This window comes from Pteronotus mesoamericanus, unplaced genomic scaffold (assembly GCF_021234165.1).
Source record: "Pteronotus mesoamericanus isolate MK-2021 breed Mesoamerican mustached bat unplaced genomic scaffold, CSHL_Meso_final contig_702, whole genome shotgun sequence".
Lineage (NCBI taxonomy): Eukaryota > Metazoa > Chordata > Mammalia > Chiroptera > Mormoopidae > Pteronotus > Pteronotus mesoamericanus.
The window spans coordinates 1,146,711-1,173,964 of NW_026555239.1; the positions used below are offsets into that span (position 1 = coordinate 1,146,711).

General features: G+C 55.2%; 2 protein-coding genes across 2 annotated transcripts; one reads left to right on the forward strand and one right to left on the reverse strand.

Moving 5' to 3' along the window:
- The first annotated feature begins 2,074 nt into the window (after positions 1-2,074).
- On the forward strand, positions 2,075-4,203 carry ATF4 (activating transcription factor 4). Its single transcript, XM_054582411.1, has 3 exons — positions 2,075-2,276; positions 2,878-3,195; positions 3,297-4,203. The coding sequence occupies exons 2-3, from the start codon at positions 2,970-2,972 to the stop codon at positions 4,124-4,126; spliced, it is 1,056 nt and encodes a 351-aa protein (XP_054438386.1). The 5' UTR covers positions 2,075-2,276; positions 2,878-2,969; the 3' UTR covers positions 4,127-4,203.
- A 4,461-nt stretch (positions 4,204-8,664) lies between these two features.
- Positions 8,665-11,927, reverse strand: RPS19BP1 (ribosomal protein S19 binding protein 1). The gene is made up of 4 exons (XM_054582544.1): positions 11,749-11,927; positions 11,454-11,582; positions 9,414-9,511; positions 8,665-9,112 (listed from the first exon to the last, which is right to left on the reverse strand). The coding sequence occupies exons 1-4, from the start codon at positions 11,798-11,800 to the stop codon at positions 8,981-8,983; spliced, it is 411 nt and encodes a 136-aa protein (XP_054438519.1). The 5' UTR covers positions 11,801-11,927; the 3' UTR covers positions 8,665-8,980.
- Between the last annotated feature and the right edge of the window lie 15,327 nt (positions 11,928-27,254).

Here is a 27,254-nt window from a genome sequence, read left to right on the forward strand (position 1 = left end):
GCTCAGGGATTCTTAGCACCTTTGCACCGAAAGATGACAACTTCTGCTTATCCCTATGCTTGTGATTCCTCAGGGGAAAAGAAACACCACACATCCCACCGTCCAGTGTGCTTTGCCTATACCTGTTGTTCATAGTTGTTGGTTCAATCTCAGTAAATAACAACATCCTCCGAGGAAGCAGGATGATGTAATGGAGATGAGGAAGTGGGTATTGGGGGGCCAGGGTCAGAAGACCTGAATTCTAATAATAGTCATTTATTGAGCACTCACCAGGTACCAGGCACTTTGCTTAGTGCTTGACAAGTCAATGATTTTACTTCATTCTAAGGATAAGGATACTACCCATCAATAGCCTCAGTTTACAGATGAGTAAACTGAGGCTCAGCAAGAATAAGTCACGTAACCAAAACTTTTCAGCTAACAAATGGAAGAGCCACGATTCTTTTGGGTTTGCCCCTAAAATCTATCCTTTAATCCCTATCCCATACTGTCTTCACTGGGAGCTATGTGATTTAGCAACACACCACATCCTGTCAGACCTGTTTACCATTGTAAAGAAATCAAACTAGATGAATGAAGTCAATGAATGGTCAGCAGTTACCTGGGATAGTGCCTCTCAAATGTTTTGACAGCACAGCCCTCACAGGAATGTTGTTTGCGTGACCCACTGAAATGAATGGAGGCTGAAACTCAAGGTTTCTGTCCTTACAGGGCCTGACTGTGGAGGGGATTGGAGGATGGCAGGCAGCTTTCTCAGCACTTTAAAAAAAACAACTGATTTTAGAGAGAAGGGAGAGAGAAACAACGATTTGTTGTTCCACTTATGTATGCACTCACTGGTTGCTTGTAAGTGTTCTGACTGGAGATGGAATCTGCGGCCTTTAGTGTTGGGAGGATACTCTAATCAACTGAGCTACCCTGCCAGGGCTCTCAGCATTAACAGCTCCCCAGTAGAGTGCAAGTTGCTGGTCCCAACCAGCACAGCTACTTCCAAACACAGGAACCCCGGCCAGTGAGCCTGGGTTCTTTTCCTTCCAGGGCCATTAGGAGGACTTGCTAGGAAGTGGGTGTCTGGCAGTTACAGAACTGGTAGGTAGTTGAAATTACCCTAAAATGAAAGGTCCCAGTTGAATAACATCTCTTCTTGTTCTTAGAGACATTGAATTTACATAAACCAGAAGCAGTTCCCCTGTGACAGACTACATATTTTAATAGACTAGCAAATATATTTTGATTGTACATATGGGTCAAGTGATCTTCCGCCTGAGGTTCTGTCTCCCCTTTAAGCTACTGAAGGGCTTCCATGTGGTGAAATCGAACACGAAACGACATCTCCTTTCGCCTACTTTTATCTTCCAGCTGCAACCTGGTCCCTAGTAGTAGCTACACTAAGAGCGGGCAACTAACGACCGCAGGGACTGGGGTCTGACGCCACTGTTTGGGACTCACTGGGTTAGAACCGATCAAGGCCAGCTACAGATCGGAATGCGGAAGCCCGTGCAGACGGGACCCACCAAAAGGAACAGATGGCGACAGAAGACTCAGCTGGAAACACCGGCAGCCCTGCCCTTCCGTCGCGCACCCTGGACCACACCACCGAACACCCACCTCGGGGTCCGAGCCAATAAAAACTAGAGATATACATGACTCACCTTGCCTGACCAATCAGCTCGATGCGCGCTCTCCACTGGCATCTCGCGCGATAATAGGACGGCCTCGGACTTCACAATGGAAATCTTTCTTGGGATGGAAGGCACCGCTCCCCGCCCTTCGGCAAACACCGGAAACGAGGCGTGTCTGCGGGATCCCTCCGCGCTCTCTAGCGGCAGAGGAAAGAGGGACTCTTTGATCTTAGAAGCCTTGTAAAATAGTGCGTCTTTCCTTTTTGGAGGCCTTGAAAAATAACTCATTGTCTTTACAGAGCTACGCCCGGAACGAAAAAGTCATTGGTTGGAAATGGTAGGGCGTCGACAAATGAAAACAAGTAGGCGGGTGGTGAGGATCACGTGGCCGCAGCGGAAGGCTTTTCTCTGTGATGCGTCCCGTAAGGGAAAAATCTATAAAGGACCCACGGTGAGCCTCCTTCGGCCATTTCCCTTCCTTCCGTGTTTAGATGTAGAGTGTGCGAGTGTGTCCTTTCCCTCCTCCACTCCCGCAAGTCGGCGGCCGCCATGGCGCACTAGAGGCAGCAGTGCCTGCGGCAGCATTGGCCTTTGCAGCGGCAGCAGCAGCACCAGGCTCTGCGGCGGCACCCCCCCAGCGGCTTAAGCCATGGCGTAAGTACGGTGTGGGAACGGTGTGGCCGTGCGCCCCTAGGTCGGCGAGGGCTTGCGACCTGATCAGACGCGGCCTGCGGCCCGGCGGTGTCGCGGAGGGGGAAGCGGTTTTACGAGCGCTCGGGCACGCGTGGCCGCTGTTTGGGTGTTTTCCGAGACGCTAGGTCTCATTTGGGAGAGCACGGTCTGGCCCTGGGGGGAAAAGCCTTCGGTGGCCTGCTGTTCGCCCCACCCCGAGCGCGCTGGAGTCTTGCCTGGCTCCCCGCGAAACGTGGCAAGACCAAAGATGGCGGCAGGGCGGCGGCCGGCGCGGTGTGAGTCACAGGGGGCGGGGACGAGGCAGCCCGGCCGCGGTCGTATTTGGGCGTAAGGAAGCGGCGCCTTCCTCTCGTAGCCGGCTGAGGAATGGCCGAACTCGGAGAGCGTCCATCTTGTGCCGCCTGACCAGGGAACAAGGAAGGTCGACACAATGGCACTGGGGCCACGTGTTCCCGATTCTTTACAGGGAATTAGATTGTGCCTATCCTGCCTCAGGAGTAGAAAGATGAAGTTTACAGACGAACTGATCGTTAATGGGACTTGGTTTTTGATTCCTATTCAGGCTTTTCACGGCATCCAGCAGCAGCATTGCTGTAACCGACAAAGACACCTTCGAATTAAGCACATTCCTCGATTCCAGCAAAGCACCACAATATGACCGAGATGAGTTTCCTGAGCAGCGAGGTGTTGGTGGGGGACTTGATGTCCCCCTTCGCCCAGTCGGGCTTGGGGGCTGAAGAAAGCCTAGGTCTCTTAGACGACTACCTGGAGGTGGCCAAGCACTTGAAACCTCATGGGTTCTCCAGCGACAAGGCTAAGGCGGGCTCCTCCGAATGGCTGGCTGTGGATGGGTTGGTCAGTGCCTCAGACAGCGGCAAGGGTGAGTGCCTGTCCTGACCTTGCTGGTGGGATCTGGCCGTAAGAACTTGTTGCCTTGTGTTTCTGGTTGAATTTATTTCATTCCTTTTAAATCTTTTGCAGAGGATGCCTTCTCCGGGACAGATTGGATGGTGGAGAAAATGGATCTCAACGAGTTTGATTTTGATGCCCTGTTCAGTTTAGATGACCTGGAAATCATGCCGGATGAGCTTTTGGCCACGTTGGAAGACTCGTGTGATCTCTTTGACCCCCTAAACCAGGAGATTAATAAGGAGCCCCCCCAGACAGTGAACCCAATTGGCCATCTTCCAGAAAGTTTACCAAAAACTGACCAGGTTGCCCCCTTGACCTTACTGCAACCTCGTCCCCTTTCCCCAGTGGCCCTGTCTTCCACCCTGGATCATTCCCTTAGTTTAGAGCTAGGCAGTGAGGTTGATATCTCTGAAGGAGATAGAAAATCAGACTCCACTGCTTATATTATCATAATCCCTCAGTGCATAAAGGAGGAGGAAGCCACCTCAGACAATGACAGTGGCATATGTATGAGCCCAGAGTCCCTTCAGGGCTCTCCGCAGCGTAGCCCCTCTGCCTCCAGGGCTGCTTCAAATAGCTTGGTGTCTTCAGATACCTTGGGTGGCTCTGCTCGCCCCAAGCCCTATGACCCTCCTGGAGAGAAGGTGGTGGCAGCAAAAGTGAAGGGTGAGAAACTAGATAAAAAGCTGAAAAAAATGGAGCAGAACAAGACGGCAGCCACTAGGTACCGCCAAAAGAAGAGGGCAGAGCAGGAGGCCCTCACAGGTGAGTGTAAAGAGCTAGAAAAGAAAAACGAGGCTCTGAAGGAGAAAGCAGATTCCTTGGCCAAGGAGATCCAGTATCTGAAAGATTTGATAGAAGAGGTCCGCAAGGCAAGGGGAAAGAAAAGGGCCCCCTAGTTAGGGTAGTCTGTGTGCTTGTACATAGGAAGCTTGTGCTGGAGCTGTGTGTTGTAATAAATTATTTTGTAGTGAAAGTACTGTGCAGACTGCTGGCTGTGACTGGTCTTTCCTCTAGTAAATAACACTAGGAACTAGATACTTAACTAGAGGGTTAGTTCAACATTCAGATTCATCCCAGAGTGAGATGTGCCATAGGTCAGGATCACTGGTGACTTCCGTTGTACCTTTGCCAGAAGGGCTGGGCTAGAGCCCCCACAGCAGGTGCCTGGGTGGTTTTCCCACATCAGTATTGTTGGTTAGACCTTAGGTTAACCCTTAGTGAGGTGCAGTCCAGGGGTTTGAGCCTGAGGGAACCAGGTGGCTGAGAGGAATGGCCCAGGTTCCATGTGTTCCTCAGTCTTCTCTCAGTATCTGTTTAATTACCCAAGTAGGGCCCCATAGTCCTTGAGCTGGGTACACTGGTGATTAGATTTTACTTGTAAGCCTTTACTCTGGAGGCCTTGCCCCAGAAGAACTGGTCGTTCAGAGATGAACAGCTCTTTGGTTTCTGCTGAAAGAAACCTGAGGAGCTGGAGGGTGGAAATCTTGGAAACTTCGCTCGCTAGAGCTGTGCCAGAAAGCCAGGGTCTCCACGTCAGCCAGGAGACTGCCATCCCTAGAGATGTCGGGAAGGAACAAAAACGGCAAGCCACTTGTGCTGGCTCGTTGCAGCCCTTGCTCTTCCGACTGGGTGACTGTATAGTGTAGGATAAGGCAGACATTTGGGCCCAGCCCATCCTGGTGAGATGTCATGTCCTTTGGGACCAGTTCTTGGGGACAGACCAGTTTCCTATCTGCAAAGGTCAGTGTGGGTGCCCTGAAGCATGCACAAGATGTGGGTGTTGCTCATATGATGCCAGGCGTTGACCCAAGCCCTTGGTCCTCGTCCAGGCCCTGTGACCAGGCGGAGTGACTGCCCCTCTGCTCTTAGAGGAAGTGAGCACCCATGGGAGGGGATTGTAGCTGAGTGGTAGGCTACTATTTGAACCCCAGGGGTGTTCCTTCAGAGTCTGGCTGCTGCTATGCTGCTTGAGTTTGAAAACTGTTGGGCTGCAAGATAGGACCCATGTTTCCCTGACGCCCTCCCAATACCTATTATAGAGCCAGCTGGCTTGGAAGGGGTGGAGCTGGTGGTTCACAGGGGAACAACCTGAAATACGGGGTAGGGTGCGTCATGCCTGGGTCTTGCACTTTGTGATCTTTGAGGTCCTGCCTGTTCAAGAGAATTGTCCACAAGACCATGGGCCTCGCTCAAGTCGGGGGAGGCATACATCCAGGTATAAAAGTTCAGCTTACCAGGATACCCCTGTTTAGGCAGCCCAACTGCTACCAACTAAATTCACAGGGATTTATTGGCTAAGTGTCAGCTACATGCATGATACTAAAAACAGTTCTAATTGTTTTTTATAAAGCTCATCTCCCCATTTTACTGATGAAGCGGAGGCTTGGAAGTTGAGTATTTTTGCCCAGCTAGCAGGTGGTAGGTCCAGGCCCAGGCAGTCTGACTGGGATGCACACAATCTGGCTTCAGAATTCCTTACAGGCAGGGGTGGAGGGGGCCCTGGACACTTGGTCTGAAAGTTCTGAGAAAGTACACGTGGGTGCTGAAGTGGTGTTAGATCAATACAAATGTGGACACTTTCTCAAAATAGCATAGATTCTCCGTGTGGATCGTGACTGATGGTTTGGGTAAGGGGCAGAAAGGGGAGTCTTAAAGTCCACTGCCAAAGGCCCCTCATGGGCTCATGGGCACGGCTGTCTCCAGTTCCTGCTCTGCCTCACTTCAGTTTGGTAACAGGTTTTTTCCAAAATAGGAAATGGAAATCTACAAACGCTGCTTCCCTGTCCAACCCCAGTGGTGTCCTCTGCTTTGACCCAATGGGGCAGCTGCCCCAGCCTGGAGCATGTGGGGTGGGAGCCAGAGGACAGTTGAGACAGCAGCCCTGCAAGTGACCCAGCTGCCTTGGTGAAGGCCACAGCAGCCGTTGGTACCATTTCTGGGGTACCGTGAGGGCAGCGCGGGCTGGGGCCCCGAAGCTGGGATGGTAGGCTGCTCCTCCCGGGCTCCTGCACCTAAGGCCTTCCTAGACCCAAAAGGCAGTGAGGGGACATCAGCAAAGGTTTCAGCAGAGCCTGTAAGCTAAGCCCACAGCCCACACTAGGCCTTTGCCCCCCTCCCTGCCTTCCTCCTCTTGGTTCCATTGTGCTCCATTCACAGCGGCCTTTCTGTCTGTGAAGATGCTGTCTGTGGTGGGTACTCGGAGGCCCTGGGGGGGTGGGGGGGGAGGCAAAGTCAGCAGGAAGCAAGAGCGGGAATGGGCGCGGGGGAGGGGCCTCGAAGCCCTGACGGGGACGTGTCTTCCCTGCATGATTGTGGGAGCCCCCAGAACAGGGTTTGTATTTGAAGACGGTCCCTCTGAGCCTGTGAATGGTTGGTGGGCGGGTACAGGCCTCCACAGTTGTCCAGGAAGAGGACTCGGCTGGGGTCAGCTCAGGTCGCAGAGGTGAGGAGAGCTGGTTGGGGCCCGGATATATTCTGAAGGTCAAGCGAGTCAAGCCTGGGATGGGGGTTTGAGAGGAGATGAAGATGAGAAGACGATGCCTGAGCAAGTCGGGGGATGGTTTCCGTTTTCTGAGAAGCTGGGGATTTATTTCAGCTCTTTGGTGCTGGCAGAGGGTGGCTCAGTCTTGGCCGGGTCGTTTGATGTCTCAGGATTGCATGTGGGGATGGCAGTGAGGCCGAGGGTGTGAGTCCGGAGATGGGGGGTGGGTATCTGGCTGGAGACAGGAAGCGCCAGGCACCACGTGGGGCCTGGGCGCATAATCCTTCCAGTTACAGGACCAGGGAGCGTGGATGGCTCAAGAAACCCACCCCGTCTGCCGGCTGTCCCACACCACCGGAGAGGGCCTGGACTGAATGTGTAAACTGTGTCCTCTCATTTGGGCCCTGTCCCTCCCTCTCCCAGATCTCCTGTCACCAGGTCCTGGGACTCATGGCCAGTCACCCCCCCTTCCCTGCCTCCCACGTGGTGACTCTCACATCTGCCCTTCTCCAGAGCCTGAACCAGCCCCCCTGGACCCCACCACCTTCTAACCATCTGCACCAGACTTGTTAAAATACAGACCCCTGACCTATTGGACTATAACCTCAGTGGTGGGCACTGCTAATGTCAGTCACACATGGACCCGGCACCCCGCTACTGCGCCCTCCGGTCCTCCCCAGGAGGCATCTGTCACTCTACACCTGGGAGGGATCAGGACCCTGTGGTGATTAGGTAACAGCAGGTGTCCTTGTTAGAAAGGGACCCTGGAGCTCAGTGACTGGTCAGCCTGTTCTTCCCAGGAGCAAAGTCCTGGTGCCAAGAGCTGAGCCAGCTTCTTGCTAAGCTGCTTAAAACAGTAAGTCTCCAAGGATATCCAGGTTCCCAGCTCTCCCCGCACCAGGCACATCAAAGCTCAGCTGAACAGAGGAGTGTGAGTTTGAGGCAGAACACCAGCCACTCCCTTTTTTGGAGCAAGCGCCTCTGAGGAAGGTGGGTCAACGCCAGCGTGGACCCAGCGCCCTCCTCTCCTGTGGCCCTGGCCCCCCAGATGGTCTGCGTCCTGCTGCTCAGATGGAGGCCACCTGCAGGCAGGACAGGTCCCACTCTGCCTCAGGCAGTTCTGTGGCCACTGCTGTGCTTGCTCAGGATGGAGAGCGTCGGTAACCAGGAACAGCGACCGGACAGCGGACCCTGGGGCACACCAGAACCCACTGTGGTGCTGGCGGGCGCCCCCCGCCCCTGCAGCTGCTCCAGCCACAGGGGACCCTTCAGAAGTCCTCTATCAAACAACGCCGTGGACTATGGAGCCCTTTGGGGGGGGTGGGGCTCTTCTCCAGGAGGCCCCCAACCTCTCCAAGGGGCCCCAGCTTCCAGGACTTGTCTCCTCCACACTTGAACACCCGTGCACTCGTGCTGGGTGCAAGGGGTTCAGCCCCGCCCCCCCGCACTCACTGCCTACCTGTCTGTCCACAGACCTGAGTGTGAAACCCTGTTTCTGCAAGTCACCTCCTGAGTCACCCCACCACTCCTCCAACTCACATGAGAGTTAAAACAAAAAAGTGACCTTTGGCACATACCCCTTCCCCTCCCAAGAGCACAGGGCCTGGGCAACGGGCTGGCAGCACCGAGTCAGGGTCCACGGAGCAAAGCCCTGGGCAGCTGTGGCTGCCACCAGGGGTGGGGGGACGCCCCTCTGGGCTGTGTCAGCAGGTGCTGGGTGAGCTCTCTCTGGGTGGCCGCCTGCACCGGGGCTGGACTGGAGGACTTCTGAGCCGGGGCTCTGAGAGCCACACTGGGAGACGGGGAAGCGGGGAAGGCCCCTTCATGCCACAGGAGATGGCAATCGCCCCACGAGCCGAGCAGCAGCACACACAGCTCTTGGGCCCACATTTATTAGGACCTGGAAGCTACCCAGCAGCCCTCCTCCTCCTCCTCCTCCTCCTCCTCCTCCTCCTCCTCCAGGTGTGGCCCCCAGGGCCCAGGAACTGGCCTCTCCACAGCAAACAGCCAAGAGGCCCTACTTGGGGCAAAGCAAACAAAAAGAAGTGTTCTCTTCTGGCAGGTAGGTAGCTCCTGCCAAGCCTGCGGACCTCCTGTTCGAGTTTAAATCCTCCGCAGGCTCCCAGCTCCCTGCGCTGGCTGTGGCTCCAGGCCTGCCTTGAGTTCCCCGGCCGCGCTGTGCGGGGCAGGGTCCTAGGGCCAGATGCGGCGGCGAGGCCAGAGGAGGAGGCCGGGCCTCAGCGCCTCTCCCACGGTGCCCTCCAGGAGCCTAGCTGCCGAAGTATTCCTGCTGGAACTTCTGGAAATCTTCCTCAGTGAACACAGTGCCCTCAGCCTTCTTCTTCTTCTTTTTGGTCACAGGTCGGTCACAGGCTTTGCGGCCCCGGTTCTGGCGTAAAATCTGGAGGGTGTGGAAGTCAGGACATGAGGGAGCTGCACAACCTGGCACTGCTGGCCAGGTTCTGTCCCCTTACCTGGTCTGCACACCTGCCTCTTGGGGGGCAGGGCCTGACCCAGCCCCCCACCTCCCCTGCTCCGCTCTCAGCCCTGCAGGGGGAGACCCCTCACAGCACAGTAGTGTAGAGGCTTGGGGGGTGGGCCAACCTTCAGTCTATGTCCAGGCCTGAGACCCTCGGGGACCCCCAGCGACATCCTCAGCTCTCTCCCTGCCATATTCCTTCTCACAGCCATCTCTGACAAACCTGCTGGGTGACGGACTCAGGCACAGTGCTTCTTGCACTGGTCATAAACTTTAGGTTCGCTCCAAGGTGGTTCTGACACTCTCGCTTCCGGAACTCAGCTGTGGAGGGTAAGCAAGGCGGCATCATTTCAGATTCACTCCCTGGAAGCCTTCTGGGTCTCCTCTTGACATTATCTGCACCACCACCTCCAACCTCCACAGCCCTGCCAAGGCGGTTGTCCCTTCCCCCGATTACTGCAGAAGCCTGGACTCTCCACACAGATCTTGCTGAAAGCCCCCTTTGGCTCCCTGATGCTCCAGTGACTTAATTTAACAAACACGCAGTAAGTGCTTACTGTGTGTCAGACGCTGGCCTAGGTGCTGAGCATATAGCAGGAAACCGACAGGCAAAAACTGCTCTCACAGAGCTTACACTGCCAGCAGCAAGAGACGCAGTAAACAGCATTCAGAGGGTGATACACTGTATAGTAAATGGGAATGAGGAATGCCAGGGTCGGAGGGTTGCAACTCTAAACCTGAGGGTCGGAGAAAGCCTCAATGAAATGACATTTGAGCAAAGACTCAAGGGAGAGGGTAGTATCTGGGGGAAGAGCATTCTAGACAGAGGGAACAGCCTGTGCAAAGGCCCTGAAGCAGAGGTGTGATTAATGCATTTGAAAAACAGAAAATGGCAGGAAGGAGAGGGGAGAGCAGCAGAAGGGGAGACCATGTGCGGCCTCATCAGGACCCGTAAGAACTTGGGCTTTCACAGGAGGGCGTGAGGAGAGAAGCGGAGGGTCCGACATGATTTTATAGGATCCCATTGCCTGTTGTGCTGAGAGCAAGCCTGGGGGGTGCAGGGGTGGAAGGTGAGAGACCAGCTGGGGGGCTCTCACAGTAATCCAGGCAAGAGGTGAGGTAGGTCACAGTGGCCGCAGCCACAGGGGTGTCCTTTAGATTGGCCACTGAGGCTTGAGGGTCTCCTCCCTCATCAATTATGTACCAATTATGGGACAAGCCTGGGCTGGGTGGGGGACCTCAGGTGTCCTATGCTCTTCACACCAACATCACTTGCTCAGATGGGTCTCACTTCTCTGCCTCCACACTTTTGCTCGGGCTGTTTCCTCCTTGGAAGTCATAATTCTCTTAACAAACACTTGAACGCCTGTTATGCACCAGGCCCTGGGGATTCAAAGACACCCTAGGAGCTCACCAGCTCCTGCCACATATCCCCCCACCACCCTGCCCACTCCCGCGGGTCCCCAAGCCTGCATCTCCTTCAGTGGCACCGCATCGCTCAAGATGCCCTTTAGAAACTGGGCTAAGTCCTCCATGTCTCCGTCTCCCTCCCTCCTCGCAGCCAGCGCGCCACTAAAGCCCCCTCCTCACTCCATCTTCCACCTGCACAGTTCTCTTATCTCTGCACCGGCCACTGCCCAGGTCACAGCACCTCCCCCCCTGAACGAACAGGTAAGAGCAGGGCTCTGCAGACAATGCTTGGTTGTACCATCTGTACCGTCCTCACAGGGTCGCTCCGAGGCATAAAACAAGTGAAGATCTGTACAGTGTTTCAAACAGTGCTGGGCACAGGCTATTCACGTTAAATGCTCCATCTCTGACCCCAGTCACCGTCGCCAGGCTTCTTTCTTTCAAATGTTCAAAGGCAACAAACTCCTTTCTGACTCTGCATATGCCACTCTCTCTAGCACACTGTTCTCCTTGGAGCACTCTACACTCCCTTCAGATCTGGGTTTACATGTCGCGTCCTCGGAGAAGTCGGATTTGGCCTTTTATCTGAACTCCCTCTCAGAGCACAACGCCCTCATCACACTTAGTTTTGAGGCTCTTTAATGCCTCTCTCCCCACCAGGACTGCGCAGCACGAGGCCTGGGACGACGTGTTTCTTTCAGCCCGTACTCCCGGGACTCTGCTCGGTGCATGGCACACAGTAGGTATTCTAGAAATGCCTGACGAACGTTTCAAGCCCTGCCTCAAGAGCTCCTTCCTTCAGGGCGCAGACCCCGACCCCGGGGGCAGTACGTCCCGCCCCTTCCGAGCTTACCGAGCGCTGACTTGGGCACTTTTCCCTTGGCCGAGTTCCGGAGTTTCCCGGCCTGGGTCGCCTTCGCCTTCCGGTCCCGCTTCACCGGAGTCCCGTTCGGCTTGGCCTGGCCTGGAGCGGCTCGAGGGTCTATCGGGGAAGAGAGAGAGGGACGGACCCGGGTCGGAGAGAGCGCCGGGTTCCCATCCCACTGGGGATAAGCCCGGACTGGACCGTTCCGCACCCCCCGGGATCCCGCTCTCAGCCCCAGCCACCCCCTGCCCGCGCCGGCAGCCTCTGTGCAGGCTCTCCTCACCCTCGGGGGACCCCAGCAACTCCAGGCCCCGCCGCAGCAAGGCCGCGGACATTATTGCACTTAGCCCCGCCTACACGCTCACGCTACTTCCGCCTTGGCACTCTGGTTGTCTCAGCGGAAACCCGAGCGGGAATGTAAAGTTCCGAAGTGGGCGGGCGGAAGTGACCACCTTCCTTAAGACGCAGACGTTAGGGTTAGCTGGCTTACTCTTGAGGGAAGAGGGGCGGGGACAACGCGCAGAAGGACGCACTTGTTGTCCAATCCCAGCCCAACTGCTCCTTTGTGCTCCAGGCCACGCCTTCTCCCGGAAACCATTCACGACTAGCCAACCTTAGTTGATCAAACCTCTCGGCTCTGTACGCTCCGTAGTAGGCGAAGCCGGGGAGGGGCCGCGTGTTCTCAATTTTTACGAAAAAGTATGTTGAGCTGGGTTTTTTTTCTCTTTTTCTTCACATTCGTCAACCAAAGCAACATATCGCACAGATTGAGTGCGGCATGAGAAGTCAGCTTTCATTAAGCCAGGCATTGAAGACATTTGAGAAAATGCAAAAAATATGTTTTCACGCTGTTTTGTTTTGGAAATAAACAACTATTTTCATAAAAATATGTTATGTTAACATGCAATGAGGTTATTTTAAATAATAAATATTCAAAAGTTTTCTCAGTTTTAGTTTCCAATATGGCAAATAGCAATAGATATTTACATATACAAAAGCTCTTTGGAATAGATTTTTTTTTTTTAGTGTAAAGAGGTTCTTAGACCAAAAAAATTGAAAACTTCTGGCCTAGAAATTACTCTTCTTGCAGTGGAAAGAAACTGTCTTCACTTTTCAGTACTACCTGGCATGAAGGAGGCACTTGATGAATGAACGGTGAGAGAGGAACCACTGAATCCATTGAGCAAACACGTTCTGAGGGCCTTCTGTATACCCGTCACTGTAGAGCAGGGAACACAGCGATGACTCAGCTGGTCCTTCCTGGATGAACTCCCTGTCTAACCTCCATCAACTAGGCAGGAGGGACACATCTAAACAGACGTTAATAATAACAAAACTATGTCAAGATGCTGGTCTAAGTGTCTTTTTTTACACGTGTTAACTCTGTCCCTCCCTCCCCCATGATTCTGAAGTGGGAAAAACTGTTTTTCCCATTTAACAGATGAGGAAACAGAAAGGCCAAGGGACATGTCCATGTCACACAGGTGGTATGGGAGCTGGGAATCAAGGCAGCTTGGCCTGACCATTTGTGCCCTGGGTGGGGCCCAGCAAGCCGGGTGTCAGGAGACCTCCAGAGGAGAAGAGGAGCTACGTGAAAGGGGAGAGTCCCATGCAGGAGGACTCCGTGGCCAGGTTACATCCCCTGGGACAGGAGTGGTCCTTGAGGAACCAGAAGGGCAGGATGATCTAAATGAAGTTGGACTCCATGAGTTTGTCCTAAGGGCTCTGTGCGTGTGTGTGTCTCTGGCCCAGTGACTTGTTGAACAGACTCTTTTTCCCCCGTGCTTCCAAAGTAGCCAGAGTGTTTTATTTCTCTTGTTTGTTGGTTATTGTGTTTTCCCACCACGCCCCACCTTCAGCTCCACAAGGGCAGGGATCTTTTGTTTTGCTCATCTTTGTATCTCTAGCCCCTGGAACAGTGCTTGGCATGTATTAAGTGCTTCATAGGTGCACGAGTTAGATGAAGGTTGCGTTTGGGACGTCTGTGGGCAGCGGGTAAATGTGTCCAGGTGGTCGTCGGATGTGTGAGTGTGCCGCGCTCCAGGGGCGGGGCTCTTGCAAAGGAATTGCTTCCTCCTCCCGACCTGGGAAGGTCAGCACAGGGCCCCCGGGGGTGGAGGAATTCTTTGCATTCCAAAGTCCCAGCGAACAGGGGAGCCTGGGGCCATGTGGCCTCTTTGACCACGAGGTGGCGCCGCAGGTCATCTTTCTCGCGCCGTGGGACTCCGAGAGGCGTCGTGCTGCGGTCCCGGTTGGTGTGTCCAGGTAGGAGTGTGGGGTCGGGACACCTCTGGGTCTCAGCTAACTCTTCCCCGCCTGGCCCCGGCTTCCTGCTGCCCTTGCCCCGTGGCCTTCCAAGACCGGGCTACACACCGTTGCTGGGCCTGGCTGGGAGGGGCCCGTGGGAAGCTGAGGCAGAGCGGGCAGGCTGTGCTGCCCAGGGGGCGAGGAGGCCTCCTGGAAAGGTGTGCGAGTGGCGGCAGCTGGACACTCACTGCTGGGAAGGCTGCAGGGGGCTGTGTGACCTTTGGCAGTCCTGAAACAGACAGTGCCTCAGTTTCTTCAATGGGGCTTAGCTTCCTAACAAGGTGGGTGTGAGGAGCCAGTAAATTACTACCGTGAAGTGCCTAGAACAGGGAGTGGATGAGTCAGTGCCGAGCCACTGTTTTTACTGATATTACTGAAGACCAAGGTGCGCACATATGGGCACCTAAGAAGTGCCAGACCTGACCTGGACCCCTGATGGGACCGACTCAGGAAAGGCAGCTCCCTTCTGCTCTGCCAGCAGAGGGTGCATCATGGGGCCTCACAGCGGGGTGCCTGTCCTGGCTGCATTATGCTGAGTGAGCTGCTTTGCTGCTTTGAGCCTGTGTCCTCCTCTGGAGTGGAGGCACTGGGTCCCCGCCTGCCCAAGGCCCTTCCTGAGGTCCCGCTCAGTGCCTGCCCCGCTGGGGCCCCCTGCCACGGAGAAGAAACATCACGGTGAGGTTTTGCTTTCCTTGACCCTGTTGCCCACATGCTCTGTCCCTCCTGGAACCTGCTTAACCTCACCAATGCTCGGAGGACCTGAGGCTCAGAGGGAGGCTGGTCTTCTCCAAGGTCACAAAGCGTTTCAAGACAGAGTCAACTCTGGAACCCAGGTCTTTGAGTCATGAGTATGTGTGTGAGTATGTGTGAGAGTGCTCGTGTGTGTATGTGTGGCCTTTTTTTCTTTAATTAAAAAGGAAGATTTTATTTATTTATTTTTGGGGGAGGTAGAGAAATATCAATCGGCTGCCTCCTGCACACCCCCTACTGGGGACCCAGTCCATAACCCAGGCACGTACTCTACCCCAACCAGGTGACTGGCCACCCGTTTGCAGGCCCGCACCCAACCTACTGAGCCACACCAGCCAGAGCTATGTGTGGCCTTTCAAATAGTGTGCTGGGGGACACCTGGAGTCTTGTAATTTGACTTTGCCTTTCTCTCCTCTCTTCTGGCTCTGCGTGTCCTTTACCTCCTTATCTTTATTTCTGACTCCTGTCTCTGTCCTCTCTTCTCTCTGTCTGAGTCCTCTCTCTTTCCTTCTCTTCCCCAGTCACCCCCCCCCCCCCCCCCCAACTCCTGGCCTCTCTCTACCTCCAGCTGAAAACCCAAATGGAATTTCTGATTGCCCTTCTAGCCAGGTGATTTCCAGCGTCCGTGTGTCCCCGCCCTCCTCCTCTCTGGCTGCCTTGCCCTGCATTAGTGCTGAGTGCATCTCCCTCTCTCCCTCTCACCTCTGACTCCTGCCTTCAGTGCCTTTGAAGTGCATTTATGGGAGAGCTCAAGAGAAAATCCATTTCTGCACTGCCTGGTTCTAGATTGCTGGTGGAGTGGTCTCCTTTTGGCCTCTGGTTTCACCTTGTCCATTCCTCTCAGGGTCTCTCTGGCTTTCACTCAGTCTCTAGCTTTCTTTCTTTTTTTTTAAGTAGAGTTCCTTTTTTTCTTTTTTAAAGATTTTATTTATTTTTAGAGAGGAGAAGAAAGGGAGAGAAACATCAATGTGTCGTTGTCTCTCAAGCACCCCCTACTGGGGACCTAGCTCACAACACAGGCATGTGCCCTAAACTGGGAATCGAACCAGCGACCCTCTGGTTCACAATCCAGGGCTCAGTCCACTGAGCCACACCAGCCGGGGCCCTATTTTTTTTTTTTTAATTCACATTTTTAAAAGGATTTTACTTATTTATTTATTTTTTAGAGAAAGAGGAGGGAAAGGAGAAGGGGAGAGACACTGATGTGAGAGAGAAACATTGATCAGTTGCCTCTCTTCCACGCCCCAACTGGGGACCGAACCTGAAATCGAGGCATGTGCCCTGCCTGGGAATTGAACCGGCAACCCTTATCTTTGTGGAATGACGCCCAGCCCACCGACCCACACTGGTCAGGGCTCTGCGGCTTTCTTTTCTAAAAAGTGATGCTTGCGTCTCACATCTTGTTTCCTCCTGACCATGCTGTCACCAGACAATCACTCCTCCTCAGTGTCCTGGATCAATGTCTCCCTGGGTGGGAGATGTTGGGAGAGAGGCAGGGCTGTGGGCAGGGGGAGGGTGTCCCCAGAGCTGACACAGATGCTCAGGGTTGACAGATTGCACTCACACAGTGTGTGACAAAAAGTAAGCTGCCTTTTATTGCTGGGCCTGTTTCCTCCTCTGTGAGTTGGGCTTTGAGCAGGGTTGCCCAGCCCTCTCCCCAGGGCTGAGGGTGGCAGGGGCCCAGAGCTCCTGGGTCCTGAGGTCTGGGGGGAGCATGGCTGTGCAGGTTTAAATCCTGGCTTTTCCACGCACTAGCCCTGTGACCTTGGATGAGTCACATAACCTTTATGTGCCTTGGTTTTCTCATTTATCAGTTTAATATGATAATCGTACAATAATCATCGCTACCTTGTAGGGTTGCTGTGAGGTTTGAGGACAAAGCACTTGGACTAGCACTGAGCACAGAGTAGGCGCTCTGTGTTTGTAAATAAGAGACTGCCACGTGAGCCAGCAGTGCGCCGGGGGGACCTGTGCCCCTGTCTGTGTTCATGTCCTGCATGTGTACGACGTAGCAGCTGGGCCCTGTGCTCTTTTTGGGATCAGCACGTTGGGTGGTTGGAGGCCACAGAGAGCAATGCTTAAGAGCTTGGAGTCAGCAGGTCAGTGTTCAAATAGCCTTTGCCACTTACCAGCTGCGTGAGCTGGGGAAGTTGCGTCACCTCTGAGCTTCGTGGGGGGTGGGGGCTGGCGGTGCCTCCCTCACAGGTCGTGCAGAGTGCGGCGAGAGGCTGCATGGGATGCGCTCCGCACCTGGGCCTGCCACTTAGTCATGTATTCACTCAACAAACAGTTGCCGAGCACTTACCGTGTGCAGGGAGGTGGATCTTGGATAAACAGGCTGCTTGTGCACCAGGTGGTGCTCACACATGCATGCTACACTCTCAGCAAGTCTGGGCCTCTGCTGCCCTTCAAGGGTCTGTGTTTGTGACCCCGGGGTTTGCAGGGTTTGGGGTGACACCCGGGGACACAGTGGCCCCATCTGGGGAGTGTCCAGGCAGAGACCGAGCAGCTTCTTTTCAATGATTTGATAATGAAAAGATGAAATTATTGGCATGACTCGTTTTAAGAACTCAAGAAAGACACAGGGAGAAGGTACTGGAAATTCTCCATGGGGATCTGGGGCCAGACAGTGACTCTGGGTGGGGGTCACAGGTGGGATCTTTTTAATGGTGCTACCCTGACCAGCCAAAGACACACTAGGGTCTCCTTCTTGGGCCTCAGTTCTCTCTGGGCTAAGATGGGAGGGGACCCCCAGCCCTGCCAGGCCCCAGGGCCGCTAAGGTGTGAGAGGTTTCAGGGAAAGGAAGAGGTGAGCTGACAGGCTCAGGGGAGGACTTGGGGGGCCCTTGGCAAGCCGACATCCCCCGCCGCCAGCAGAGAGGGGTCGTATGGGGTTCCTCAGAGAAGACAGAGCACAGACTCTGGGGCTTTGGCCTCACCGCGAGACCTTGAATAAGTCCCTTCTCTGCTCAGGGCCTCAGGGTCCCCATCTGGGCAGCACGGACAGGCACTGGGAGTGTGGAGGTAGAAGAAGTGTCAGGCGACACAGGGAGGCTCTAGCTCCCAAGGGGGTGAGATGGACTTTGCCCCTTTCAGCCTTAGCTTTTCAATTCTCATTACATCTCCATTAAAATACAAATTTCCAACAAACACCCAGCATGCAGACCTTGTTGTCATGACGACCGGAGTCTGGGAGCGGGGAGAGGGGAGCCATCTCCTGACCTTTCCTGACCAAGTTGGGGACTGCCTGGGTGTCCCCTCTGCCCCCTCTCAGGGCTCAGAGCATCTCACCCACAGCTTGGGGGTCTGCTGCCCTGAGGCTGGGTCTTCAGGGGAAGGAGGCTGAGTAACCTTGCAAAAGTCATTTCCCCTTCTTGGCCTTAGTTTCCCCACCTGTGCATTGGGGGTAACATTTCAGGCCTCTTTTGCAGGGCGGCCGCGGGTGTTCAGCGAATGAACGTACAGGACATCAGGGCAGGAGTCCGCCCTCCAAATGCAGTTCCGGGGGACATGATGAAGCCGAGGCCTGGATCGCTCCCTGTGTGGAGTCCAGGTGTCCTATGCCCTGAGTTCTAGCCCCTGCTCCATTCCCGGGGAAGCAGCCCAAAGGAGGTGTGGGAATAACTCCCAGTCCCGTGTAGGCTCAGTGCTTTGGGCGGTGGCCTCCCCGACACTGAGCCCGCAGCCATTGACTCTATGCTGCTCTTCCCTCGTAAGGGGGATGTGGGTGTCTAAAAAATGGGGGGAGACCTTTCTGCCCTCAGTGGATCTGAACACAAGGGAGGATAAAGAGAAGGAACTTTAAGAAAGGGAAAGAAAGTTGGCAAAAGGAGCAGGATGGCATGACGCGATGGAGAAGTTGTTTTGTTTCTCTTTTTGCCCGTACTTCTAGGAGGCTCAGACTGAATAGCGTTATTACTGCATTACAGTAATACATGTAATTTATTACATTATTGTATTACATTATGGTATTGTTCTACTGTAATAAATATTCATTTCAACTTTCTAGTACATCTCACATACTCCAGCTCTCTAAATGATTTCTGATCTTTTATTTTACTTTTTAAGAAATCCTCTTTAGAAATAGCTGAAAGTGTAAATTATAAATGAACAATTGTGACAGAGAGGAAAAGAATGAGCAGGGCTGTTCTGTGCAAACCTTTCAGCTCCCGCACCGCCAGCGATTGCGGCCGGAGCAGAGTGCCCGCCGGAGGGGAAGGGTGGGGTGGGGAGCGCTGGCATTTCGTCTAGTGATTGATTTTGAGTCCTTAATGCTAAGATGGTAAGACTGCCTCCTGGCAAGAACAGGGTGGGGCTGAAGGGCTGGTTTTGGAGGGGACTGTTATTGAGCAAGATGGGGCTCAATTCCCAGAAGAGGATGCACATTAACTCCCAACCCGGGGAGGGTGTTTACACGCCTCCCCCACCTCTACCACAGTTTTCTTTGCAATTAGGTGGGGCCAAGAATTGCATTCTGAGCCTGGCTTGGCTCTTGAAAGCATCCCTTGCAATCTCCAGCTCATTTTCCTTGCTACCATGACCTTGGTACAAGGTGAATGACCACCCACTTGGACTGCGACACACAAATAAACAATAAACTATTGTTGTGTTAAAGCTCCGAGAGTATGGAGATCTATTTATTATGGCAGCATAGCTTCTTGCATCCTGACTAATGCACCTCCCAGTTCCCCTCCTGACAGTCCCCCCAGAGCCCCTTGGAGGTCAGGCTGGGGCTTAGGAGGACCTGTGTCATGCAAGGAGTCTCCTCTGAGGAAGACCAAGGAGGAGCAGGCTTTGTCATGGCTTCAGGGTCCTGTGTTTGCTCGGTTGTGACAAACCCAGGCCCCTGGAGGCTCAGGCTTCAAGAATGCAGAGGCCCAGGAAGCCGGGCCTCCACCCCTCCGCTTCCCTGGCCGGGAGCCGGGGCGTGAGGCCCATGGGTGTGCTAAGCTTTTGGCCAGGCCCCTGGGACTTCCTCAACCACAGAGGAGGAAGTCTGAGGTTCCTGAGGTGGCTTGGAGGGGACACTTAGAGAGGAACAAAGGTCAGAGGCTGGCGCTCTCTGCCTGCCCCTACCTGCCCTTGCTGCCAGGAGTCAGCCCCTTTTGGGCCATCTTTGCCAGCCTGAGAAAAAAGGCAAAAATGTCTGAATTTCTTCACTCCAAACAGGTGGAGCTGAGGGTGCAGGGGACACTTCTCTGGACCCCAGAGCCCTTAATGGGGTTTGTCCTGAGAGGCCACATCTGGGTGAGTAGCCCTGGACAGGAGTCAAGGTGCAGCCAGAGGGGAATTGCAGGACCTCCAAGGTGAAAGCAGATTTAGAAATTACACCAACAAGTCCACTAAGGACCCCCAAGAGGGGCTGGTTCGTTCCATCCCACCCCAGCTGGCCTGACCCAGCCAGCGCTCTCGTCTCTGCCCTGTGCTTGGCCCTGTCTGTGCTGGGCTATGCGAAGAGAGGAAGAGACGAGAAGGGTCGCTTGTCCCCGCCTCCATCGAGTCCCGTGAGGGAGGTGTGAAGGAGGCGGCAGGTGGTGCGCCCCTCCCCCCCAAGACTTGGTGTGCCAGGGCCAGCGGCAGGGAGAGAGGAGCGTGGGGGAGGCCCTCTCCTGGAGGCCGTGTGGCCCTGGGGGCAGCACTGGCTGCATGTAGGGAGCCTGGTGCAAAATAAAAACGCCCAGCCCCTGGTTCAGAAATTACTAAGAAGGTGAGCGCAGAGCATGAAACCCGGCAGGAGGCCCTTCGGAGTGCTGGGAAGGGTGGGGACGGGAGCCCTCTGTGATGCAGGGCCGGGGCCGGTTCTCAGCCTGGACGTTTTCTCAGCCACCTTCCACCCCACCCCAGGTACCATGGTGGCTTCTAGCATAGACTGGACCAAGGGGCCTGGTGCGGATCCAGCTGGGACCAGGATCTGCCTGTGCCTCAGTTTCCTCACCTGCAAAACAGAAAGAATAGTAACACTCACCTTCAAGGGTTGTTGTGAGGACTCTGTGAGCTAAAGTGGCCAAGCCTGAGCCAGGGGCTGGGGCAGAGCTCACTCCACAGGTGGTAGCTCTTCCAACTAGGTCGCCCCCCTCCCCCTGTGCCCTGCGCCCTCCCCACGCCCTCCCTGCTGTTTTTCTCCACAGCATGTGTCACTTTCTGACACCCATATGGGACTTCTTATTCCTGTTTGTCATGTGTCTTCTCAGTTAGTTTGAGGACCACAGGATCCCTGTATATCTTGTTCTCACCTGGAGCTGCAGAGCCTAGGATGGTGCCTTCCACATAGTAGGTGCATGACAGGCGTTTCTAGGATGAGTGTCAAGTAGAAATACTCATTATGTAAAAAAATAGTAGGGACTGTCTGGGGAGTCAGCACGAGCCAGGCTGAGGCGGGAAGGCAGGAGGAGAATGAGGCGGCGGTGTGCGCGGGAGTGGCAGAGCCTGGAGGGGCCGGCGGGGTAGAGGTGGGGTCCCCAGGCGCGAGGGCGGGAAGATGGGTGGCAAGGCTGGCTTGGGAGGGGAGGCTGTAACCTGTCACGCTGAGCTCACTCCTCCGCTGGCCGACTGTTCCCTGGCAGGATGGCCCTCAGACCTGGGAAATTCTCTGTGAAGCTGGGGTTAGTGTCTGCCAACTTCTGACCCTGAGGGCATGTCCCTGGCATCGCCCAGAGGGCTCTGAGCACAGGCACCTTGGCGGCCTCAATTTCAGGAGGAGTCCTGGGTGGCCACCCCTTGCCGGGGCCCCGGCACGGTAGGCAGTGGCAGGAGACGGCCCCAGTGGGTTCTGGCCGCTCCACTCAACTCCTTTCCTGGGAAACCGGTACAAGGAGGGCGGGCGAGTCCACCGGCCACTGGCTGAGCCGTCCGCAGAGGCTGCGTGTCTTCTGCGTGAGCTCAGGCCTCTCTGGGCCCCCAGGCTCTATCTGCAAAGCTTCCTGGCTTGTCCTCCTGCTCCTGCATGTCCCAAGGTCTCTTGGCCTCAGCTTGTCCCAATGAGAGCTTGCTTCCTCCCCCGAACCTGTTCCCCCTCTTCTTTCCTCTGTCTTGCCCTAGCCAGAAACCAAGGTGCCGCTCTCCCCTTCTTCTTCACGCCAAATGAGGGGAGTCACCTGTCCTGTCCACTGAACCTCCAAAATCACCCTCGGCCTCTCCCCTTCTCCCCGCCCCCAGAAACCACAGCCCCAGCCCAGGTCACCAGCCATCCCCCCACGCCTCCCTTCTGCCCCGGGCCTGCCCAGGAGTTGCTGGGAGTCCCCGCGGGCAGTGGCGGGCAGCTCTGCTGCCCAGCTGGTGGCCCATGTGGCCTCTGGGGCCCGTAGGCTGGCAACATCCTCTGCCCCATGCTAACCCTTCGTGTCCGGGGACCCACGGCGTCAGCACAAGCAGGCTCACAAGACCCCGTGGTCCTGGGGTGGGGGGCTGGGCTGAGTCCCTACCCCAGGTCTGGTCCCAGAATCACGCCCTTTTCTGCCTCTGCCCTTTCCTTCTCTCTGCCAGATGACCTCCTCCTGTGTCCTCCCAGGCCTTGGTGGTGGCTCTGTTCCATTCTCTCCCTTCTCCCATCGCCGCGGGGGAGGGAGCAGAGCATGGTGGCTAAGGGCATGGCTCTGGAGCCAGCCCCTGGGGTTCCAATCCTGGTTCCACCATCTATGGGCTGTGTGACCTTGGGGAAATTACTTCAACTCTCTGTGCTTCAGTTTCCTTATTATACTTTGTATTTAATAATGTCAATCCTGTAGGTTGTTGTGAGGATTAAATGATCACATGCTTTATGAGTAGCCATCACATCTCTGCTGCCCAACCATTTACTGGTTAACACCTGGTCCTCACACTCAGTCTGTGACACAGGTGTCAGACCCACTTGACAAATGTGGAATTTGAGGTCCTCATCTGCTCAATGCAGTGGAGAGGCTGGGACTTGGGCGTCAGACCTGGGTGTGAGTTTGAGCTATTTCCTGCATGTCTTTGGGGGATAACCCCCCGCTTCCTGACCTTTACAATCAGGATGAAAACCTTACTTTGCAGGATTCTGAGAATCCACCGCTTTCGGGCTACATGACCCTCAACCAGGTTACTTGCCCCTCAGTGGGCCAGCCTCCTTGTCTCTGAAATGGGGGTGGTAATACGGGCATCGACGTCATAGGGCTGCTCTGAAGGCGAAATAAGTTTATAGGTACAAGTGCTTAGAACAGGCTCTGGCAAATAATGAAGACAGGATAAGAGTCTGCTATTATTATTATTAATATTATTACTTGTTGATGCAATTTGCACACACGCACAAGATTTCCCAGACGTGCCAGGAGGTTCATCCTGGGAGCGTTGCCACCCTTGGATTAGCCGTCTGTCCCCTGGGACTCCTTGTCTGAGACGGATGTGCACGTGTGAGAGACCCTTGTGGAGGCGGAGCTTGTGGGCGGGGGGCGGGGGGGCTGCAAGCCAGGAACAGCACTTTTGGGTCCTGGTTGTACCCCTTACTTATCTTGTGTCCTTAGCAAGTCACTCTCTGTCCTTTGAGGCTCAGTTTCTTCTTCTGCAAAGTGCAGATGGTAATACTTTAGGGTTAAAGTTGGAAAAAGTGCTTGACAAGGGGAGACCTGTGAGAAATGTTCACGGTGATGGTAATGTTCCCACGCTGATTCTCTGGCTGCGTGTGTGAGCAGGGCTTTGGAAACACTGGGCATGGCCTTTGCCCTCTGCCCCTTGCTCCCTCCCCCAGCCGCCTCCTCACCGGATGCCCAGCACCCCTCTTGTGCAGAAGCCCAAGTGTGACGGCGGAATTCCCTGTGGGGAAGCGGGGGGCACACACAGCCCCAGAAGACAGTGGGACCCTGGCCTCGCCTTCTCTCTTCCCTGAAACAGGAAAGGAAACCCTCCCCCCACCTCTCGGGAACTATTGACCGGTTCCTCAGACTCCAGCTCAGAGCTCCTCGGAGACCTGGATTAATTAAAGATGTAATTAAATTAGGAGCCATTCATTATTTAAAGGCTGGGATCCTCTAGCAGGTGAGGGAGTGGAGGAGGGGAGGCAGGGCCACCTTTCTGCCGGGGGCCCATAGATTTTCTCCCAAGGGATGTGTGGGGGCAGGACAGAGCCCAGGGGCCTGGGAGAGGGAGCGGCATCCCCCCTGCCCGCTCCCACACAGGAGGACATCCCCACAGTCTCGGCCAGCTTCGGGACACCCCCTATCGCCCTGGCCAACGTCATACGAGGCCCTTTCATTCTCAGCCTCGGCTTCCTCATCTGCAACATGAGACAAAGTAGGGAGGGAAGAGTATATTAAGTTGTCTTTAAGGGTGCTTTAAGCAGTGCCTTTCTATCTAAGAATTGGAGACGTCTCCCTCTGAACACCTCCAACACTGTGCTTGCCCCAGGGGTCAGTATGCACCCCCCCCCACCCTAGGATATTACGCCACACGTTCTTTTGGTTCAGCCCATTCTTGTAGGAGGAAGGAAACTAAGGGAATGAACAGGACAGGCTCTGTGCCAGCTGCTGGGGCTACTGAGGCTAGCATGGCACTCCCTGCCCTGCAGCGTCCCATAAGGCAGACAAAGGCGCTGGGCCTAGAAGGGGACAGTGGGGGGAAGAAGACACTCCAAGCGGGGGCAGCACATGCGAAGGGAGCACAAGCCCGTGGCGGAACGGGGCGCGTGTACATGGAGCATGGGCGGGCCATGAGGGTGCCAGGGACAAGGAGGGTTAGTGCTCTTCTACGTTTCCAGAAGAAAACAAAATCTTGAAACTGTCAGAAATACGATGGAACTGTCAGGAGCCCATGAAACAGCCATGTACCCTGGGAAACGGAAGTCGCAGCTCTGTCTGTTCTGTGACAGCGTGAAAACTCACAACCTTTTCATCAAGACGGGCAATAAAACAGGAAAACTAGAGGCGCTTTGCTTTGGTGCAACTCTGCTCTGGCTGCTACTCTTAGCTCGCCCAGGTCCCGCCCTCCGGCCTGAATTCCTCTGTGGTGCCCGCGCTTACCCAGCTCTGCAGACATCTCACTCCGCCTGGCGTCCTCAATTTGTCAGCCATCTTCGCTGGGGGTGGTCTCTGCCATTGTGGCTATTGGAAAACCATATCAAAGGAGAAATCGCTCTCCCTCTCTGAAATCTCCGCCTGGGGCCACCTCCCTGACGATCCTTGCCCTTTGCTCCCTCCTCCCCTTCCGTTCCACCACCACCTCTTCCTTCAACCCTGCTCAACTCCTGCGAGACGTCTGGGTGGGAATGGACCTCGTCCAGACCGGGGAGAGGCGATTCAGCACCACGGACAGCGACAAGACCCAGACTCCTGGGAAGGCGCATTGGGCCCGCCGGGCGGCTCTGAAGGTCCACTTGGGAGGTCGGGAGCTGGGAGTGGATGATATCAGAAGAGCTCCCTTCGACCCACAGATGATTTCGCCAATGGAATTCTCTCTCTCCTTTGCTCCCAAGACCGTTGATCGCCTTCCCCGGGGCCCCCCCCCCGCCTGCCCTGCACCCCAATTTTACTTCTTTGCCTTGCAGGCCTGGGCTGGTGCTCTTGCTCTACCCCCACACGCTTCACTCTCTCTTCTCCAGCCCCCGCCTGCCTGCCCCAGGCCCTCACCCCCTTCTCCTGGGGGAGTTTGGGCCTGACAGTTCCCGGAGCCTCTGGTGTGGCTTATCCATTTGCATGCTCTGTGACCTTGGTCAAGTGTCACCCCCTCCCACCTGACTGCCTGGCATCAGAAAGGGGCAGTTTGGACCGTGTTGTTTCCGAGCTTGTGGCCGAACTCCACAGTCAGCTGCAGGTGACCAGAACTGGCCGCAAGGGCAGGATGTGTGCTGGTGCGGCCGGAGGGCCCCGACGGCACCACAACAGGCTTGGGAGAGGCCGGCAGGCGCCGAGTGTGTGCGAGCTCTGGGGAGGGGAGGCGAGGGCGGGAGGAAGAACACAGAGGAGCTGCTGGACCAGAACAGAAGAACCCCTTAGCCTGTATATTTAGCTCATCGAGGTATATAAACAGAAACCTGGAGCCGGCTCCACGCCCCCCCCAAGTGTGAGTCATCAGTGCTGCTGCAGCTAAAGTTAGGCTCCAATCACAGCTCCCTCTCCCCTCGCTCTCGCCCGTCCCCATTCTCCGTCCCCTCCTGCCTCCTTCTCTGCCCCTTCTCTCCTGTCTCGCTCCCTCCATCTCTCTCCTTTTGGATGCTCTGAACTTGCTCCCTGGTCTGCTGGTTCCCTCCCTATTTCTTTCCCCTTCATATTTTCCGTCTTCCTTTTTCTGTCTCTCTTCCTTTTCCCTCCTTCTCTCTGACACGTTAATGTGTCTTCCCCTTCCTGAGTGCTCTTGAAAAAAGGCATATTTGCGCTTGTCTTTGTGTTTGCGTGAACTTAATAATAATAATAACATGCTGTGTGTACTTGAGAGGGAGTGTGAGTATATCTGTGTGGATTTGTGTCTTGGTGGGAGGGTGCATTTAATAAAAATGTTATCTGTTTGAGTGTACGTGTGAGGGTGTCTGTAGTGCTTGAGTCTGTGTGAATGTGTCAGTTTGTGTGTCTGTGTGTGCACACACGGGAGTGTGAGGATTGTGTGTCAGGGTCTCGTGTGTTTCTCCTCCTTTGAGAAGAGCAGCTCCATACCCCAACAGTGGAGGCTCCGGGTTAAGCTGTGGAGACTCCCTCCCCCAGTTTCCTGTGGAGGTTTGTGGTGCAGTGGGGTCCCCAGGTCCCTATAGACTGGGAGCAGGGTGGCCACAGGCACCAGGCAATCTACAGAGTGGACCCCGACTTGGCTTTTGGGCTCTGCCACTTTCTGCTGTGTGACCTTGGGTCAGTCCTTTGGCCTCTCTGATCCTTGCTTCTGCACCTGCTAGAGGAATGTGATGGCCCCGCTCACCTCGCCAGACCAGAGGGCGGGGTGCGAGGGAATTCATGGGTGTGGAGGTGCAGGTGGATGGCGGTGAGGAGGGGCCACTGGGACCCCAGAGGCCCCCCTGCCAGATGTGTGCTTTTCTGCTGCAGGGCATTGGCTCACCCTGCTTCCTCAGCTGTGCGTTTGAAATCTGTACCCATGTGCAACCAGAGCTGGAGGCTGGGTACCCCCACGGGAAGTGTTTCCTCATCTTTTTTTTTTATTTTTAAAGATTTTATTTATTTGTTTTTAGAGAGGGGGGAAGGGAGGGAGAAAGAGAGGGAGAGAGACATTGATGTGAGATAGACATCAATCACATCCATCCGTTGCCTCTCATGGGCCCCCAACCGGGGACCTGGCCCACAACTCAGGCCTGTGCCCTCACTCGGAATTGAACCAGCGACCTTTTGCTTTGCGGGACAGCGCTCAGCCCGCTGAGCCGCACCGGTCAGGGCTTGAGATGTATTTTAAAAGCCGCTGTCTGCTGAGGCCGTGCACCTGCCTCCTCCATCCCTCCCTCTGCAGCTCCTCTCCCACACCACCAGGGTCTGCGTCTGGGCCGGACAAAGGGATTACTGGAAAGGTTTTCCGAAAGGGACTGCGTGTGCCCTGGGGGTGGTGTGAGAGGCTGAAAGATGAGAGGTGGGTGTGAGGGGGTGAAGTGGGGGTGGAGAGGCTGGTGGGGCAGCTTGAGCCCCAGGCTCTGCGGCCAGGGAGGAGAAGGGCCTGGGCCTCCGCTGGGCAGGTGGGCCCAGATGTCAGGGGCTGTTCGCTTTACATCTGGGGACCAAGCTTCGGTCTTCTCACCCTAGGAAGTGTGTTGACTGACAACAACACCTCAGCCAGGGTGGCCTTTGGGGGTTTCAG

Excerpts from the sequence above, each read along its gene's own strand:
- ATF4 (XM_054582411.1), top strand. The coding sequence starts at position 2,970 with ATGACCGAGATGAGTTTCCTGAGCAGCGAGGTGTTGGTGGGGGACTTG. Across the intron at positions 3,196-3,296 it reads TGCCTCAGACAGCGGCAAGG|AGGATGCCTTCTCCGGGACA; the intron begins GTGAGTGCCTGT and ends AATCTTTTGCAG.
- RPS19BP1 (XM_054582544.1), bottom strand. The coding sequence starts at position 11,800 with ATGTCCGCGGCCTTGCTGCGGCGGGGCCTGGAGTTGCTGGGGTCCCCC. Across the intron at positions 11,583-11,748 it reads GTTGCTGGGGTCCCCCGAGG|ACCCTCGAGCCGCTCCAGGC; the intron begins GTGAGGAGAGCC and ends CTTCCCCGATAG. Across the intron at positions 9,113-9,413 it reads CTGAGTCCGTCACCCAGCAG|ATTTTACGCCAGAACCGGGG; the intron begins GTTTGTCAGAGA and ends CACACCCTCCAG.